Source organism: Schistocerca americana, chromosome X (assembly GCF_021461395.2).
Source record: "Schistocerca americana isolate TAMUIC-IGC-003095 chromosome X, iqSchAmer2.1, whole genome shotgun sequence".
Classification (NCBI taxonomy): Eukaryota; Metazoa; Arthropoda; class Insecta; order Orthoptera; family Acrididae; genus Schistocerca; species Schistocerca americana.
This window is the reverse complement of record NC_060130.1, coordinates 482114230-482136017: the sequence shown is the minus strand read 5'-3', so window position 1 is coordinate 482136017 and position 21788 is coordinate 482114230. Positions and strand designations below refer to the sequence as shown.

The 21788-nt window shown below is 38.8% G+C and overlaps 1 protein-coding gene across 1 annotated transcript in view; it reads right to left on the bottom strand.

Annotated features, from left to right (window-relative positions):
* The window catches only part of LOC124555630 (calcium-dependent secretion activator-like), a 1496314-nt gene that overhangs the window by 630418 nt on the left and 844108 nt on the right, over positions 1–21788 (bottom strand). The window contains exon 13 of the mRNA XM_047129606.1: positions 9201–9345. Within this exon, the coding sequence (XP_046985562.1) occupies positions 9201–9345 (145 nt within the window). The remainder of the gene's footprint in view (positions 1–9200; positions 9346–21788) is intronic.

Here is a 21788-nt window from a genome sequence, read left to right as displayed (position 1 = left end):
TTCAGAATCCAAAAACTCAGAAAGAAATTCTGAAATTCACGAAAAAGGAACATGGTTTAGTAACACAGTTTATTGATAAAGTAATTTTCACCCATTTATGCATTTACACTACTGTGCAAAACTTATGGACAAAGGTAAGTTTTGTATGATGTGCTACTGCTATTTAACTTGGATGTATGAAGCTTGGACCATACATATAAAGAGCTGCTGCATCATAGTACACAAGGTACATGAAAGAAATGCACAATGTGATGTACAGAAATGACACTTTTATTCAAAGATAATAATTACACTGCAAGTCACCGTGATTTATGTTGGTCCAATGGACAGCACAGATGGTGGTGATTATGTGTGGTTTGTGGGGCACTCAACTGCATGGTCATCAGTGCCCACACAAAAACCCAATTTTTACACCATCCATTTTCTTTTCACAATCCAATCTAGTCACTCTCACAAATGATGATGATGATGATGACAACGATGAAATGATGAATACAACACAAACACCCAGTTTCCGGGCAGAGAAAATCCCCAACCCGAGTACAGATGGTGAGGAATGGTTCTTGAACATGTGTGATGAGAACAGACAGCATTGTATGGTCTGCACCATGCTCCCATGCTGGCCAAAAGATTGGCAAGGAGTTCTTGTGATAGGACATTCCATTCCTCCATCAGGGTAGTTGACAACTGCTCATTGGTGCATGTGGACATGCCACAAAATATCTCCCCAAACCTTTCCACGAGTTCTTGGTGGAATTTAAGCTAGGAGAACAGACAGGACAGTCCATTTGCCAAATATCCACCCATTCAGAGGCTTCTTCACCTGCCTTGTTTGATCCACTTGTGCATTGTCATCCATATACATGAAGTCAGGGTTTAATTTGTGGGAGCTGTACTGCAGAAATGCCTGAACAGCAGGGCTACCATTACATCCAGTACAAAGTATGTGGCACCTGACATCTGACAATGAGCAGATTAGCAAGTACGTCAAAACTCTGGCAATGGTGGCATATACACAGGGGCAAGGGACACAAAGCAGTGTGAGCTGAGCATCCATATAGCAGAAACATTTATCTGTATTCAGTTTCTGTGAGCTGTGGACCATATGGTACAAGCTTAATGTGAACTCCCCACTGACACATACGAAAACTTGTATAGTGCCCTACTCATTTTTGGTTTCATTTCATCACATCTGTGAAGTATACAGAACCTCACAATCACAAATAAGCTTCAATTCATTCTGAACACATGTCCACTGTTATCCTGTTGCCATGCAATTTGTCAACACACTCGTAACTGAGAATTTTATACACTCTAAGACAGTGTTGGGTGGAAGTATTGTGCGAACACCATTTTTACTGTTATTTCCAGTTGACAGACGATACAAGCGTATTTATTTTTGTCAGTCATTCTTTTACTCATTTGAGCTGAATAAATACATATATAGGAAGCAGGAACTTTATGAATTCCCATCACCACATAGTCATCGTAGCATACATCTTACAACATAGCACATGGGTGTGACACTATAGTTGGCTCACAGTATGATGAACATGTAGGTGTTAATATCCAAACATTCCTGCTGTATGGTGTTTCTGTGACTGAGTGTCAGTGAACAGTAAACAGAGCAATTTGTGAACACTTTATTTCATCATCATGCATTAAATGTACTTTTTTAAATCTAGTATAATGTCTTTGCATGCTAATCACAGCCACACAGTACTACAGACACCTCACAGCCAGCAATGCCTACTACTGCTGACAGAATTTACATATAGATTTCTTTTTGTCAGTTGTTCATTTACTGAATAAATACATTTATAGCAAGCATGTACTTTATGACTTTGTGTCATCAGATCATCCTTGACCATACTCCATTGTTACAACAATAAAGTCAGCTCAATGTTTGATGAACATGTAGATGGTGATACCCATGCATATCTGCTTCAAATTCAGTTCTGAAAATATGTGCGTTATTTATCCAACGTTATTTCTCCCCACATTGCAATACCTGAACCACCAAAGCAATTATGTTCAACAATGTTCCCAGATGCATTACATGTTCCCACCTCTTGCCATATGAGTGCATGTATAACAGCATTGAACATCATTGTTTTGGTTGTCCAGGTAATATGGTTTGGAAAGCATAATGTTGCATTGGCATACTGCCCTGTATAAATCCTTCAGCATGGTACACTTGCTGGTCATTATTATTATGACACTATAATCCCTCACCATGTGCACCTTTCCATCAAGCACATGTGAAATGCATTTGGGAGATGTACTGCAGCATGTCGACATGCACCAATGACCATCCACCAGTTGTCACCTGAACAGGTGGAGGAGTGAAATACCCTATGACAAGACACTCCTTAATAGTCTTGGGACCAGCATGCTGCAGCACTACCATCCATGCTGATCACATACCCTATTTAGTACAATGTTCAACCTTTTTTAATGTTTAGTGGAACATTATTAATCACAATGACAGCAGTATAATTATTGTCTTTGAATAATAGTGCTGTTTCTGTCAGTCTCATTGTGTATTTCTGTCAATTGCCTTCTGTACTATACAGTAGCAGCTCATTTTACGTATGGTCCAAGTTTCATTGATTATATTGCTTGGCAGTGACACAACATATGAAAGTTAGTTCCATTGTTAACTTTTGCACACCAGTGTATATTATGGCTTGACTTCATATGATAAGAGTCTAGGACATAATGCTCAACTTTCATGTTATTTTTAATACAAAACCTGATGATATTTGCTGTAGGTGAAATAAATTAATTTTATTTATGCATCACAGCAAATTTCTACAATAAGTGAATACCTAGTTTATAAATTTTATTTCTACGCAGGTATATGTCATCTCATAGGTAGGGTAAATATTTAGGATCTTTGGATCTGAGATGTACTTTTTAACTGTCCAGTTTTTGCAAAACCCTCTTCTACACATTTTGTGCTACTGTTTAGAATCCTTCACTTCAGTACTCAATACTCAAGGGGAATGTTCCGTCAATATTACGAATATTGTCAGGAAAGTTTGGAAAAAGAGTAAAATAAGACATCATATAATGGACATTCACTTTCATCAATCTTTGTTTTGAGCCCATGATAAGACGGAAAATAGATATACTGCATGTGAACAATATTTAGACATGTAGTTTCTGATTTTCAATTTTCCCCCCAGATAAATTACTTAACTGAGGAACTCACAATCTAGATGTTTCATGAACTATAATTTATGCTTTGTTATGAAATAAAAATAATGAAAAAAGGAGAACACATCATTTCGTGTCATAATTAAACCAAAGTCAAAAATAAGCATCTAATTCCATTGAGAAATTGTTTGTATATCAACACAAGTATTCACACTTCTGGAACATTTTTTTTTATTCCTGTAGAAAAGCATGACGGGGCCCACCAAACTTAACATCCCCATCTGATGGATGAATCACCAACAAAAGTGTCACATGGTCTCACTTCATGAGGCACTGTGAAGAGGTTTGGAATTTAATACAGGATATTGGCACAAAGAATGGTAATCAGAAACTTTATACCACCAACTCTCTTCCCCATGCCAGCCAAATACTGGCAGTGACAGTTTCATCCATAACCAGGATTAAAGCTGCCTTACCCCAGAGTAAAGCACCACTGCAAAGGTGTGCATTAGTGACCTACGATATGCTTTTACTGTCCATTTGTGTAACTCAGATGCACAACTTTGTTTGGCTTTGGCACACAAGAAATTATCTGAGACTTAGGAAATCCTTGGATTAGCCACTAAACAGAACAAGGAATGCTATAGCAGTGTCACGCTCTTTATGTATGTGCTACAGATAATTAATCTGTAGTGCTCCTGTGATAAAGTGCTCAGTCCATTACAGTACAAAGAAAAAATCATACAAGGAAAGTATTAAACAGGTCTCATTGAACAAGAATCAAGTAAAAAGTTATTACTGTGTGTAACAGTGAATGCTGAAGTGACAGAGACATCTCACAAATAATCTGTATATCTAATTCACTAACACTTAACAGTATGGGTTGCACTACACAAATACTCTAAAGTAAGGCACGACACGGATCATCCACATGCCTCACATCTAACAGCATAATATATCCTTCATTCAACAGGAACCTATGACAAGTGGTCCAAGGGTCATCAACAGAAGCACAAATATATTTATTCATTTTGAAATGTAGGCAGAAACAACATAGTGCTCTCATAACAAAAAAAGATCTTTAACTGTTTTGATTAATGTATAATTCTTAGTGAGAAAAACATTTCATCATCTCTGTAGTTTTTTATTACAGTAACAGATTTATAGAGAAGCTTCCATTAAAGAAATTAATGGTCTAAATACCCTTCACAGTGAGTATATTTTGTTAGTGTATGCCTTGACAAAACACAAATGATACAAATCAGTGACGCATACACTCCAGATATATTCAACACAGGGCAAGGCAGGGTGCTTGGGTCATTTAGCATCTAGCATCACATTGGACACAAGTAATCTTCACAGTTAGATAGATGAAGCAATAATGATTTGAATACAAGACAAGGTGTAGCAAGGTCTTCCACAACAGTCACAGGGTTGAGTGGGACGTAATTAGAATATGTGGCTCCTACAGTATATGGTGTTCATCACATGCATAAAATCTTCATTGTCTCATAGAATCTAGAAGATTTATTACAGAAAACTTCTGGACTCAATGACTATTGTGTAACTGCAAGTGTTTTTGGAAGGACATATTACATTGCTTTACAAAATCATTTAATGTTTCAGGAATTGTCCATTTCCTATAAAGAGATATGTGGTACTGCAGGAATAATGGGATTTAGATAAAACACTGAAGCAAAAGAGTTGCTGATCTGAAAACTGAGAACACTCATGTTCACAATAACCCACACAGTAAAGAGTAAATAATGTGTGTAGCATATAGACCATAATTCACATAATGTTTTTAGCTTCAATATTACATGTATATTACAAATGATGCCAAAAACATGTTCATCTGGTAATTAAATACACACAATTATTTGCAGCCCTCTCTGATTTTTTTCTGTTAATTTCTACATAATTGTTAATTGCAAGTGGGATTGTGTGTCAAATAAAAATGTTCCAGACACTAACCAGTTAACATTTAGAATCAAAATTTTTCATTAATCCTTTAAGATCATTAGAGCAACACAGTGATAGATACAAAGTCCCTTGCAATTGTGAAAGTCCTAAGTGTGGCACACCATGTTAGTATTCAGTACTACAGATCTTGTATCTGTCAAACAATTTTACCAAGCCAAAATCCAAATGTTTCTATTTAAGTTAATGTTAAACAGGTAAGCTATAGAAACAGTTGCAGGTCTAAATGCATGCAGTCAATCAGGGCAACTTCTTACTAGTCATAGAAATGAGTTAGCATTTAACATTTTTGTTTTAAATGACTGGTATTCCTTCTACTTGCATTATTTTGTACTAAAAGCAACAGTTTTAATAACTGTGTGATTTGCAGTTCATATATCAATTGAACCTGTGTTTACTCTTTGATTGGACTGGCTGCAAAGACAGCTTCTGAAAATAGTGATTTAAGTTGAACAGTGAGAGTTTAATAGAAATTATTGATATTTTAAAGTAAAAGTGCTATACTGAATTAACACTGTTTCATGTTACACTTTCTGACATGTTCCGCACCCACAAGAATCATCTCATTTTTGGGTCTATAGAATGAAAACTGAATCTAACCTAATGTAATCTAATCTTCCTTTAGTTCTTATTCCTTTTGGTGTGATCTAAATTTATCCAGAGCATTAGATTTATGAAAAATACTATATTTTTTTTAAAGATTAGTCTAAAGTTAATATGAACAGCACTGTAACTTTGTACCACTATTAAAAGTGAAATTGTATTCTATAAGGGCATAATTAGAATACATCTACACTCTCCCAAGCATTTGGTAACTATAAATGTAAAATGTTACAACTTTTGTTGTGATGAGTAAATTTTGTACCCAGTATTTTCAAAAAATGGAAAAAAGTGGTACAAAGTTACCCTAATTGGCTGTGTTGCTTAGAATTAGACTCCAGAAACTAAGTGTCACAACTTTTCTAAGTTCTCAAAACATCTGTGCAAACTTTTGCAAGTCCATGAATGTGTTGCCCCAAAAATTTCTACCACTTAAAGCTGTAACCAAGGTGCCCACCATGAAAACATACATCCATACTCATTCAACTCTCGATGCAGAATGTCTTGAGCCAATATGGCTGCCCCTACTAATGTTAAGAAACACATAGTCATATGGAAAATTAGATTTCATAACTTAAAAAACAAAGACATTGTAACAATATTAAAATATAGCATTTATGAACTTGGAGAGCAATTACAAGCAAGAAACTTCCTGGCAGATTAAAACTGTGTGCCGGACTGAGACTCAAACTCCGGAAATTTGTCTTTTGCGGGCAAGTGCTCTACCAAGTGAGGTACCCAAGCACAACTCACACCCCATCCTCATGGCTTCACTTCTGTCAGTACCTTGTCTCCTACCTTCCAAACTTTACAGAAGCTGTCCTGAGAACCATGCAGAACTAGCACTCCTATAAGAAAGGATATTGTGGAGACATGGCTTAGCCACAGCCTGGGGGATGTTTCCAGAACGGGATTATCACTCTACAGTGGAGTGTGTGCTCATATGAAACTTCCTGACAGATTAAAACTGTGTGTCGGACCGAGACTCAAACTCAAGGCCTTTGCCTTTTGTGGGCAAGTGCTCTACCAACTACAAGTATTTACAAAGCAGATGTTTTGTGAATTTTATATGAATGAACTTAATTCAGAGCCTTATCAGGTTAGAAGCCCTAACTACACTGAAGCACCAAAGAAACTGGTATAGGCATGTGTATTCAAATACCGAGGTATGTAAACTTGCACAATATGGCACTGCAGTCAGCAATGCCTATATAAGATAACAAGTGTCTGGCACAGTTTTTAGATCAATTACTGCTGTTACAATGGCAGGTTATCAACATTTAAGTAAGTTTGAACATGGTGTTATAGTCTGTGCATGAGTGATGGGACACAGCATATCTGAGGTAGCGATGAAGTGGGGATTTTTCCAATATGAGCATTTCATGAGTGTACCATGAATTTCAGGAATCTAGTAAACATCAGATTTCCAACATCTCTGAAGCCAGAAAAAGATCCCGTAAGAACGGGACCAACAATGACTGAAGAGGTCCATTCAGCATGACAGAAGTGCAACCGTTCCGCAGATTGCTGCAGATTTCAACACTGGGACATCAACAAGTGTCAGCATATGAACTGTTCTATGAAACATTGTCAATATGGCATTTTGGAGATGAAGACTCACTCGTATACCCTTGATGACTGCATGACACCAGGGACCATCAACACTGACATTGGACTGGAAACATATTGCCTGGTCGGACAAGTCTCATTCCAAGTTGAACTGAGCATGTGTGGGTATGGTGACAACTTCACCAATCCATGGACAGGTGACACATACATAAGTATCCTGGCTGATCATCTGCATCTATTCATGTCCATTGTGCATTTTGATGGATTTGGGCAATTCTAGCACAACAATGTGACACCTGACACGTCCAGAATGGCTACAGAGTTGCTGCAGGAACACTCTTCTGAGTTTTGCTGGTCACCAAACTCCCCACACAAAGAAATATCCACCCTCTCGTACTCTCACAGATTTATGGAGAGCCCTGCAGGATTCATGGTCTCAGTTTACTCCGGCACTACTTAAGACATTAGTCAAGGCCATGCCACATAGCGTTGTAGCATTTCAGCATGCTTGAGGGTGTCCTACACGATACTACGCAGGTGAACCAGTTTATTTGGATCTTCAGTGTAAATGCATGGGGAAACACATGGAGTGTTACAAGTAACACTAAAATCTTATATAAAACAATTTAAGCCATCACTAGTTTCAATGGTAAACCTTATTTTATGAAATGCAGGGATCATGTGTGAAACATGCCCTATTTGTAAGGCAGGAAATTGTGAGTAGAGAAAGTTAAAATTACTGTGCTTTTCTGTTCTAATTCTCCAACTGGGTCTGCAAACTGAATCTACAAAAAGGTTATCTATCAAAACTGTGCTCATTCACACAAATTTTTGTCAAAACTGTAATCCCAGGCAGGTTATATGTGACCAAAATGAACTTCATACCTCAGTGTGTGTGTGTATGCCTTCGTGATAAAATACAAATGTTCAGGATAACAAAATTGTATGCATCTGCTGACTTCAAGACATACCTTTGTGTTTTCAGCCACTTTCCATGTGAAATCATTCATACTATGTCAAAACTTGTCAAATGAATCTGGAGAAATTTCAAGCAAAATAACTATTCTCCTAACTAGTTTTGAGATATCTGTCTTCATGCCTTTCAGTCATATAAAGCTGTATTTGTGACTATTGCTTGCTTTGTGTGGCTTACTGCAGTAATTTGAAAACAAAATGTAAGGCAGATAATCAAATGTTCCCTATGAAGGTATACATATGCACATCATCAAACTGTAGATGTACTCTGTATTTACTTGAAGATGAAGGTATGAACCCTCAAAATTTGTTGTAAATATTATTAAAACTTGAGTACTTCACTTGGATTTTAGATTTTATTTTACTTCAAAAGCTGTTGTATCTTTCTGATTGACAGTATAATGTGGATACCATAACATCACTTTTATATATAAAATATCCCCTACTTAGTCATGTTTCATTGGCCAATTAGCAGACAGTCATGTTCTATGATGAATACTTTGTTTAAGAAACTAATTCATAGACATAACAGTTTGTAACTGTGGTTTGGAAATGATTGACAGGTATTTTATTTTTTGAAGCAGATAATAAATGTCTGTGTTTTCTATGGGAAAACGAACAAAAAATTTTTGGCTGAAAGATCTTAATATGAAATGGAGGATTAATATGATCAAATAAAAATGCTCATTTAGAAAGTTATAGTGCATTTATACAAGAAAAAGCTGCTCAAATTTTGTATTATTTCACATCAAAAAATTTCTCTGAATAGAAAGAAGTGAAAAGAGGACAAAATAAGTAGACAAGAACCTCCACCAGTGCCTCTGTTATTGCAATGAGGGCCAGTCCTCAGGGAAACAATATCAAAAAGTATGTTATGGTACTACAATAGTAAGGACCTGGATTGATGAAATCACCTTGGAAGAAAGAGGTGTAGGCCGCAAAATGACTTTTCCAAGTTCTTTATCTTCTAGTGCCAACATTCCTGGGTTTTCTGTATAGAGTTTGACTTTTACTGCTGGCAGTGGATGTGTTGTGCTGAAGTCACCTTGAGTGTCCCACCTTAAACAAAGGACGTAGAAGAAAAACTACATATATTCAGATAGATACCATTAATATGGCTATTAAACATTAATAACTAGACATGAAACAATAAGGAGGTTAGTGTCATTGTGAGCAACTGTTGATCACAACAAGATAGTGTCAATACAGTAAATATTCATTAATTAATGTGAGGAATTCTATCTCTGTGTGAGCAAGTTTTGAATGATCTGTATGAAACTTCACTTCACTAAATATAATTGTAAAGGAAAATATTTAAGTGGATAAACAGGGTTGGATAGAGAAATGATATTTACTCGTATTACATACAGAGGATAATATTTTGAAATATGTGAGAGGTAATGTGTTGCATTCTGAATTAGCAGCACTGTTTCTGATGTGAATGTATACTATTTTTTAATTATTTATTATAATTTTCCCCAAAAGTGATATCAATGCAGTGATTACAGCCAGAGACATGTGGATAATCAAAATTTGATTGGTTTTACTCTGTACCATCTATTTAACACTGCACACACAAAATATGAGATTTCCTTGAAGAGAAATTTCAGAATGAGCAAAAACATTCATTTACGTGATTTTTTCAGTAATGTAGCTTCAGTAAAGGACTTCAGCCAAGGTACTTACATAAACATCACTCATGGATCATCAATTTTCAAATACACAACATTTATGCACATTACTTGGTTCACTGTCGCGTCAAAACGTTGTGACCACGTGCCTAATAGCTTCTTTGACTGTCTTAGAATGAAATACTTCACTGATTCTGCAAATCAGGGATCTGATAGTTTGTTGGTAGGTACGTGGAGGCATATGACATTAGATGTCTATACACAGATCACATAATTCATGTAAATAATGGTCCACTGATTTGTTTACACGGTGATGGCACCTGCTTGTGAACCAGATGGGTTCCAAAGGATTTACATCAGGCAAATTTGGTCACTGAGTCATCAACTTAAGTTCATTATAATGCTCATCAAACCAATGAAGCATGTTTTTGGCTCTGAGAAATGAGCAATTATATTGCATAAAAATGACACAGCAATCAGCGAAGACATCAGGCATGAAAATATGTAGGTGGTTCACAGCTGTCAGCATGTCTTTGATTACTACCACAGCTTCCATGCAAGCACAGGAGAATGTCATCCATAGCATAATACTGGTCTCATCATGCTGCAACCATGGTGCACTGCATGTTTCAAGCCACCGTTGACCTCAATGACGGCATTTGTGGAGACGTAGTGTAGCAAAAACGTGATTCACCGAAACAGCTGACAAATTACCATCAACCAATGTCCAAATCCCAATGGTCCCATCCCCACTGCAATCATAACTGATGATGGCATTGAGTCAACATGTTAACATCTACAGGTGGTCTGCTGCAGAGGTCCATGTACAATAATGTATGACGTACAGTGTTCACTGAAACACTTGTTTGTACAGCAGAATTGTGCTCTTTCACCAGAGACACCACAGATCACCATTTACCCTACTTTACAGAGCAGACAAGCCTCTGAACCTCATGTCCAGTGAAGAGTCATGGATTTCCAACAATTTAGTGCCTAGTGGCAGTTTCTCTCTCCTTCAACCTCTTTCCATAGATGTTCATGACAGTAGCACATGAACATTCGAATAGTTTCAGCATTTTCAAGGTACTCATCACAGGCTCTGTGTAATAATAATATGCCCTTTGTAAAGTCACTTATCTCTATGGTTTTCCTCATTTTCAGCCCAAAACTTTACTAGGATGATGCAGCGTCCATGTCTGCTCTGCTTACATACTTTTATTACCACTTCATGTTCTCACAATACCACCCAGTGTCATCCAACATCACGGTGGGCAATGGTCATAATGTTTTGGCTTGTCAGTGTATATCTAAAGATATTTAGTAAAAGCATATTTTCCCAACTGATGAAGAATGGATAAATGGCATATTTCATGAAAATTAGCACACACTCTGTCAAAGGTGAAATTAAACTGAGAAGTTTCCACTCATACACCTTATAAGTCCAAGCAGAAGCTCAGATGCATATCCCATGAATATGACACCCACCAGGAGAAGGTACTCAATTACAACATAATTTACTCACTGCAATTTATTGATTTATTTTCCAATGTTTTCCCACACAAGTTAGGTTTAATTGATAGGGATGAATCATGTGAGAAAAACAACAAACAATAGAAAAGAAGATATTTTTGTTAGTAAATTAGAAGTCTATAACCTCATATGCTTATTCACAGTTTGTCTATTTCCTACTTAAACACAGAAAAGTACACTATCACTCAAACACTAAAAACATAGTCATTGTTTCAAAACTTCTTAAAATTTGGACACAAAAACAAAGTGAAAAACAAAATAAAACTTGGATATTGTAAATGACTGATCACTATGGACTACAGCATGAAAATAGCCATCCAGACAGCAGATTCAAACTGCTGGCATGGAAAGTTGCTTTCCCAATAACTTTTAAAGGGTTTGTATTACTTCAGATTATCTGCATAATAGGTACATATGGGATGATTCAGCTGCCTCTACCTATGTGATTTATGCTACTGGCAACACCTTCAAAAATGAAGAATGAGATTTTCATATTCTCTTGAGTCCTAGGTGCAAACTATTAGTCCCATAGAAAAAAATGAACAGGACCTTTTTCTAGGAAATTTGATGTAGTTAAATTTTCTACAGGTGTATGTTTACCATAGGGAGGGGCACTGAATCACCCTGCTAAGAGACTCATTGCCTTATTATCATTTATACAACTATTAAATTTTATAAGGAACAGAATAAAAATAATTTAGGAGTAAAGGAGACAGCTCATCAAATAGCAGAAGCTTGAGTCAGCGATGGACACACAGAAAGTAGAATGTAAACCTTGCAAGCTTTCTCTCTCTCTCTCTCTCTCTCTCTCTCTCTCTCTCTCTCTCTCACACACACACACACACACACACACACACACACACACACACACACACACACATCTGTGCTTCTACATTCTGCCAGCTGAACGCACAATGCAAGAACTTCAGCAGTTCAGCAGGTAGTGATGGGTGAGGTGTTAGTTTGGGTGGGCTGGGTAGAGGGCGAATGAGGTGGGAAGCAGGAGGAGGGATGAGGAAGGATAGCTCACAACTCAAAGGTAGACTGCAGGTCTGCAGGATAGGAATGCAGGAGATAGAGATTGCAGAAATGTGGGATAGGATTGCAACACACACGCACCATATCCAGCATCTTTGTGTGACACATGATGATGATGATGATGTGAAAGAACTGACAGGGTGGGAATGACAGAACAGAGGCTTGGATTCATGCAAAGGGACCCATTGCTACTTTCCACAAATTCCATACTGCAAACTTGGGCTCACCATCTTTCCCCAGGTCCTTACCAAGAACACTACCTCTCAAGATAAGAAAGAACAGCCATTCACATCTTTAAGGCAGACCCAGATTTAATAATCCTCCTAAAGACAAAGTCTCTAGCACTGTTCTAAATATTTATACTGATTAACTCAAAGAAGACTTCTGCCAACTATCTGATTTCCCCACCTACAAGCTCTGCCACAGTTATCCCATCCCAGAAATCAAACATAGCCTCCAGTACCTAGTCACATCCTCATGCCTACCCCAGATCCTCTCACTGAAAACATCTCCCTCCTCAATCCAACAACACTCCACACACCCACCTTTCACATGCTTTCCAAAATCCATAAGCCCAACAGTTCTGGATGCCCCATTGTATCAGGTTACTGTGTGCCCACTGAAAGATTCTCTGCCCTTACTGACCAACACCTCCAACCAATTGCTCATTAGCTAACCTTTCATATTAAAGATACACACCACTTCCTTCACAGACTCTTGATCATTACCTCCCAACTGTTATCTGATTCCCCAAACATCACAACTCTGTATACATCAACATCTGTCATTCCTATGGTCTTTGTGCTATAAAACAATACTTCACACAACATCTTTTGATGTGAAACCCACTGTCTCATTCCTTATACATCTAACAAGGTAACATCCTTACTCATTTGAGGACTAGGTATATAAACAAAGTTGTAGTGCAGCCATTGGCACCCGCATGGTGCCTTCCTAAACCAATCTGTTTATGGGCCTTCTAGAGGAAATGTTCTTACCCTTCTAAACAACTAAATCCCTTCTCTAGTGAAGGTTCACTGATGACATCTTCATGTTCTGGACCAGGGACAAGATGCACTATCATGACACTTCTTGGTAGATTAAAAATGTGTACCAGACTGGGACACAAACCTGGAAATTTTGTGTTTTGCTGGCAACTGCTCTACTAACTTAGTAACCCAAGCATGACCTACTAACTTAGTAACCCAAGCATGACCAACAACCCATCCTTACAGTTTTACTTCTGCCAGTACCTCATCTGCTGCCTTCTAAACTGCCCAGAAGTCCTCCTGTGACACTTAGAGGACTAGCACCACTGGAAGAAAGGATATTGCAGAGACATTATTCAGCTACAGCCTTGCTTATGTTTACAAAACGAATTTTTAACTATGCAGAGGAACGTGCATTGATATGACACTTTGTGGCAAATTAAAATTGTGTGCTGGACTGAGACTCGAATTTGGGATCTTTTCCTTTCACAGGCAAGTGCTACATCAACTGAGCTCATGACCCACTTTCACTGCTTTACTTCTACTATTACCTCATCCCATACCTTCCAAACTTTGCAGATGTTCTCCTAAGAAACTCATAGAACTAACAATGAAATGCATTCTGGGAGTTCCCTATACTCATTCCTCCATAGCCTCCAAACCTTCTCTCCTATCTGCTTCACCCACTCCTCCTCACTCCAAAATGCCACCTTCCTAGGCATTGACCTCCACATCTGTCATTGGTCCATTCATATATCTGTTCATGTCAACGCCACTAACTTTCAACAGCACCTAAATTTTGGTACATATCTACCCTTCCACACCAAAAACATCACTAAAATTTTGCTTGGCCACCCACAGATGGCATATTTGCAGTGATGAGAATTCTGCTGCCCAAATATACTGAAGGTCTAACCAAGCCCTTTGTAGAGAGGCACTGTCTCCCAAACCTAGTCAGCAGACAGATTTACCATGTCATAGTCTTAAAGATCCCTAATTGTTTCACCACCCCCAAGAACCAGCTGTAAGAGAGCACTGCTGAGGTCACACAATACAGTCCTGGACTGCAGCCACTGAACCAGGCCTTTGACTACTTATCACCATGCCCAAAAATGAGGAACATATTATCCATGACACTTCCCACCACTCCTGAAGTGGTATTCTGCCACCCACCTAACCGACATGACAGCCTCACTCATTGTTATGCTACTTCCACTCCCAGACTATGGCCAAAGGTGTCATATACCTGGGGAAGGCCCGGGTGCCAGACCAGTCATATTGATGCACCTAGAACATTCGACTCTGGTCCTGTCACAGGATTATCCTGTCCTGTCAGAGGCAGGGCCACATGTGAAAGCAGCTATGTTGTGTACAATCTCTGCTGCAATTTCAACACAGCATTTTATATGGGCATAACCACCAACCAGCGGTCCACCAGAATGAATGGCATCCAAACTGTAGCTAAGAGCAGAGTTAACATCCACTGGCAGAACAAACTGTTGAGAACAACATGGTTGAGTTCAATCGCTGCTTCACTACCCATTCCATCTGGAGCCCTCCCAGTTTCTCTGTACTACACAGATGGAAGCTATTCTTGCATACACCCTTCACTCCCATAACCATTCTGGCTCAATCTCTACAAAACTTCTGCAGCCACACTCACTACCCAAAAGTCCCTCCATCTTCTTTCCGGTCATCTACCTTCAAATCCACTCCTCCCCATCATTGCCATCAAGTGTCGCATGAACTTACTGGCTCCAATGCCCATTTGTTGCATTCCTGACTCCTGCACCTACTGCCTCTCCAGCTCTCATACCTATCCTGCACACCTGTCACCTCACTCTGAGCTATCAGCTACCATCCCCAGCTGCTTCTCCAGTTCCTGCCTCTTTTTCCCTCTAGACACTCCAAAAGACAAAACCACTCATTCCAGTTTCCCTACTGAACTACCATCTTAGCACTGTATGTTCATCTGGCACAATGTATCTGTGGTCGTGCTCATTAAAATATTCATTTGCAAGCTCACAAAGTCTTCGTTTTCTTTTTTTGTGTATGTGTCAATGATTCAATGTTTCAGACAGATAGGAATTTACCTCCTTTACTCCTAATCTGTTTAATACTTTTATTCATTAACATCCTAGGAATGGAAAAAAAAAATCTGGGGCTGTGAACACAGCTGCACAGATCTGCATCCATTAGCTCTGTCAGCTTAATTTGAATGTGTAACACAGTGTGCACAATGTTCTTTTCAGTGCTGCCTGAAGTGTTTTCAATTTCATATTTATCAATAGCTTTCTAGTTTCATCATTAAAAGTTCCTTTTCTCAAAATAGCAAACCTTCTAAAACTCTGTTAACATTGAATTAAGGATACAGTTAAATTCTCTGGCATCATCTTTAATGAAACTTTTATACCCACTACAAATAAAACCAAAAATGATGAGTCTTAGAGAGATTTTTAATATGGTGCATCAATGAAACTGTATATTTTCATAGTATGTGAAACTAAAATCACCAAATGTCATAATTTAGTTTTGCAAATGAATCAGTTAGCATGACTTCTGCTTGGCCTGCTTTTATCAGCTGTGTTTCTGGTTGCTGGCAAGAGCAGTATCAATCATGAGAGCAGTGGTTATCAATTTGTGTCATGCAACAATATAAGAGACAAATCTTTGCACTGTGGTGTGGATAATCTACAATTACTACTCTTGTGAAATTTGTTGTAGACTTCTTAGCAATGCAGGATAGATTCAGAATAGCATCCCGATAAATTTATTACCAAAGTGTCAGGGTGAGGGCCTCTATCAGAAGTACAATGGATTTGTGTGCGCTTCTACAATCAGCCAAAAAGCTCTCCAGTATATACTGATGATTCATATCATTATAACCACTTACTCAATGATATTTTGTGTATATTTGGATTTAAAAAGTGATTCTGCTTGGCATGGATTTGAAAATTTTTTGATAGTTTTGCAGAGTTATGTGGCACCAGATGTCTAAACACAGGGCACATTTTTTCCATAAATTATTAGCTAATGGTTTGTGGGCAGTAAGTTGTCATATGATGAGCCCCCCCAGATGTGTCCTATCAGGCAAATCTAGTGGTGTAGACATCAATCTGAATTCATTACCATGTTCCTCAAAACACTGCAGGACGATTCTGATTTTGTGATGTGCTCTGTGTGATATTGGTCTATTGAACTCTACACTCTTTCCTTGAAGCAGATATTGACTGCAAACTCTCAATCTGTGTCTATTGGTTTTCCTCACATTAAAATTTCTTTGTAATCTGTAACCTAAAAATTTTATGTACTCATAGTTAAGTTGGTTCTGGTGTAACTACATAAAATTACTTGAAATTGTCCGTCACTTTCTATATCAGTCTTTCAACTTGTATGTAATTTATCACCATTCATTGTGAGATTCATGTTGATATAGTTGCTTCTCTGTCAGAACTTATCCACAGCTTTACAGACATGTTTTGGAAGTCAGAACTTTCTCTCACCTACAGTGACAAAATTCCCCTAGAGTCTATGGCACTCATAAACTTCTAAGGTGATTTCTGTAGTTTTGATAAACCTCTTGTTTAGTCAATTGTAGCATTATGTGGCTGATTTTTACATCATTAATATAAAAAATAGCATTTTTACAGTCTTGTCCCCCCCCCCACCCTTCCTACCCATGAAGAAATGTCTGCTGATACCCATGCATCATACCAAGTTTTTAGCCATCCCAAGTGAAAGATGTCGTTTTTTGTGCACCAATATTTATGTGGTTTATGTAAGATAGGCTCATACTACAATGTTCATCTTGGACAGACTAGTGCTGAAGGTACCATAAAATCAACTAATGCTAAATATGTGGAGTTCACACATTTATTTACTTTCATTTATGTATATAAGCAAACATTTTGGTATACCTTTTGTATCCTACTAAAATCACATGTGTCTGATAAAATTGCTTCAAAAACCTAATGTAGGTAAGGCTTGTTCACTACATACAATCACATACATAGCATTGAAGTGTATGGGATTACTTTTCATTATTTACTGGACAAAATCCACATTTTGTTAACAACATTGGGTAACCTGACACAGCGAGACAAAAATTTATAGCAAAGGTAACACATACTACCACCTGATCCCCCCTCATATAATGCAGAGCATCTGTAATATAGTAAAATTGAAAATTTACTGGCTGGTCAGTTCTTGTGTGACAGGTGGCCACAGTGTTGGTATATCTGTTGTCTGTAGCTACTGTGTGGCTCCTGGTTGAACTGGTGGTCGAGGTAATGATAGGTGACATTTGCACAAATGTATCCAGTTGTAGTGCATCTTATGACATCAGCACGTTTAACCACAGGTGAGCCTGCACAAATGTACCCAGTTGTGGTGTGTCTTATGACATCAGCATGTTGTTCAGCATGAATGAAGGTAAGACCCATGTGGGCTTGACTCACCCAATAGAAACCTTTGTGGGCTGGCCATGTTGCAAGGTCTCCTTGGTGTGATCTCTTTATCACAATAGATGAAAAGAGCCAGAGTATTATGGTTGGAGCAGTAAAAAGATGGGATATGTGTGGAAAATAGTGTGAGTACAGTTATCAAAGCTTTATGGATGAAAACACGTTGTTCACCCTGGAACAAATCAGGTGGTCCTTTCATCTTGGCTATGTGGTCCTCGAGCTGTTGCACTGATTGCGGCAGTTCCGTTGGAGATGACAGTGGGGCAGGTATGAGACAGTGTGCCAAAATCCATAATGGCTACTCAGACACCATTTCTGCAAACAATGTTCCAATGTCCAGCTAATAGTTTGTGTGAAGTCCTAAAAGCACCAAGAGAAGAGCCTTTCTCCATCCCTTGCAATGGCACTTTAGAGCTTTCCTTTTGCCCAAATGCCACCTTTCTATCATCCTGTTGTTAGCAGAATGGCAGCTAATCACATGATTGCTTAGGAAGCTGAACTACTTGGACAATCCTTGAAATAAAACTGATTCAAATTTCCATCCCTGATCTGTAGTGACCTGGAGAAGGCAAACCAATCATGCAATTCAGATGGTAGTGAATGTCTTAGCTGATGTCTCAGCAGAAATGTTGGTGATGTGTATGTAGCTTCTCTTGGTCAACTACAACTGTCCGCCACCATGAAAAGGTACCTGTAGCTATCCAAAGGAGGAAGGAGACCAGCAAGATTGATGTGAACATGGGTGAACCTCGAAAGTATCTGATGTCAGTGTGTATGTGTCATCCCACTTTACATTGCTAGCATCAAATACATCAATGAGCTCACCCATGAGCATCTTTTTAATCAATGGCTGTACAAAATGGTCAATCAGTAAATTAGTCATATTTCCTGCAGAGTGTGACAGACTGTGAACACTATGAAAAGTAGTTTTGTGGAGTTTTGGCAACATATAGGGCCTTCGCTTCTGTCAGGAGACATCACGCAATAATGTCAACTTTGTGCCTGAAATTTACATGAATAAGAGTCCCATGGAAAAGTTGCCAATAACTGTTGTATTCATAGATCTGCAGTTTGAATAGTGGTGGCTTCTTTGCAGTTCATACTGTTTTCCAAAAGAGAGATGCATGAAAAGTAATTGGCAATAATGTTTTCTGCTTCTGTTATGTGACCCACATCCATTGTATATTTCTCCACTGGCAGGGGAACACTGGTCTCATCTTCTGAGAAGTGGAAAGTATCAGTTTTGGTCAGAGTAAATTGTGACATAGCCATCTTCAATTTGTGGATAAAATTCTGAATTCCATAAGCTGCAAGTGGTTCTCTATCATATGCAAAGCTTCTGTGAAATTTGAAGGCTGGGAGAAGAGGTATTTGTGGAAATAAAAGTCTGAGGACAGGTCATGAGTTTTGCCTATGTAGCTCAGTGGGTAGAGCACTTGCCCACAACATGCAAAGATCCCTAGTTCAAGTCTCAGTCTAGCAAACAGTTTTAACCTACCAGGCAGTTTAATATCAGCACTCACACCACTGCACAGTGAAAAATTAGTTCTGGGTGTGTCTAAAATCTGTGCAATATCCTTTCTTCCAGGAGTGCTAGTCCTGCAAGTTTCTCAGGAGAACTTCTTTGAAGTTTGGAGGGTAGGAGATGAAGTATTGGAGGAAGTAAAGCTGTGAGGAAGGGTTATGAATCATGCTTGGGTAGAGCAATTACCCAATGGTCCATTGAGTCTCTTTCTGGTGCACAGTTTTAATCTGCCAGGACATTTCATATCATTGCACACTCCACTGCAAAGTGAAATATTCATTCATTTGATGACATTTTCTTTGAAACAATGGTTGATGATTGCAGCTGTCTGCTGCAGATATGCTTGCTATGTGCAGAGCTGTGCACTGTGTCATGCCACCAACTAAGAAGACAGGAAGAAATTAACTGTGTCATGCCACCAAGTAAAAATACAGGAAGAAATTAAAATTTTTCCTAAGTTCACTCTATCACAGCTGCAGATGATACCAGCCATGTGTGATGGCATAGCTATGTGGAAGAAAGAAAAGAGTCAACACTAGTAAGTCAGTCAGAGACATGAGCACATGTTGCTACATTGGCACCAATTGCCAGGCACAAGCTACAAATTCAACTGAACATCCATTCATCCATTGAGAGAGAGAGAGAGAGAGAGAGAGAGAGAGAGAGAGAGAGAGAGAAAGGAAGAGTGACATATATATATATTTGTTAGGTCTTATTATGTGGAGCAACAAGTTATAGCTCAGATGAAATAACACCTATCACAGACTTGACAGTACAGTTAATAGCCTGTAACAAATTGTTAAACAAAAACAGTGGAATGAGCAACACTGACCACTAGTAAAGAAGCAATCCATATTCAATCAATATCAGCAGAGGCTCAAGTCATTGTCTCCCTCACTTCTCCATAAATACTGCAGTTTTCCAGCTCTGAATTCAGTTGGTTATTAGGACTGATGGCATTCATACAGAAGCACTCAGTTCAATGATCAATGATTATTACAGTGCAGTGGCATCCATGTATTAGCTGTTCAAGCAATTCTTGTGAATATCCTGCTTGTCATTCCTGTGAGGACAATATCTAAATAATAATGACCTGCCTGGATGAGAGAGCCATCCATTGCCTCTGTTTTCTTTCATTGCTTCAGTCACTTCTGGGTGCCACATGCCAACACGTATGGTGACACAAGGCTAAGCTGACTACAAAACTTTCATCAGCATGGTATATCCCATGGGTCACAGCAGGTCATTGTTGTCATATACCAGCAGTATGCCTGATGCACCAGTAACCCTGCAGACAGAAAATAATCGTGTACATGTGTACCTCCAAGGTGTCACCTTCCAGGACTTTGGCCACTGATGAGTGTCATATCACTAGTGATGAATGACGGGCAAGAGCAACCTATGGGCCTCCTCAGTAGGGATCTATTTCCTTTCATTGAGTCATATGCCTGGAAATACATCCAGAAGTATACCTCAACACACTGGCTATAGATAGTGGCATAGCTTCTCTAACTGGCAGTTCTCTGCCAATGCTCTGAGCCAATTCTTGTGCCAGCTAATATTAGCCCTTCAATTAGAGCCCAACTGGAACCATTGCCCTGGGACTTTGGACATCTCCAATGTCAGCTCTGAAAAGTACCTCTGCCCATCTGCTGCCAAGCACACTCTCCTTCCTTCCAGTGGAAACTTCACTGGATTAGTCTTTATGTTCCTTCATCTTAATTCACTTGGTTGGTTTTCAGGTGACTGTCTGATAGAATATATTGGGAGTGGATCGCAATGCTCTGAAGTCTCTCTTAGGAATCTCGTTTTCAGCACACAAATAACTGTCAACAGTCATATACCTTGTCAGTAACTCAAGATATGATCTTGATGCTTGCCCCAGATGAGGGGCTTTGGATGGGCTTATTGAAATTGAAAGACCCCACATTGGATTCTTGTCTTTTGATCATTTGGACATTCAAGCAGTCCCTTCCTGCATCAGTATCCCTGCATGATCTATCTCACATCTATGCTGTCTGCCCCATCTGCCAACCCAGTAACCCCTCCCCCCCCCCCGCCCTCACCTACTACTCTTCAAAGCTTTCCTCTCACAGAGGAACAGCATTCTTAGCTCATGGCCCTCAGCAGCTGCCCTGATGATGTTGTTGTTGTTGTTGTTATTGTTGCATCTTTAGGGTGCTCAACATCATTGCCATCAGCACCCAAGCAGCTGCCCTTTTGAATTCATTGTTTTGTTACTCATCCTAGGCACGAGTGCCAGTTTCACTTTGTCAAATATGCCCTGTGTGGCAAAACAGGTCACAAAGCAGATGTCTGTCGAGCC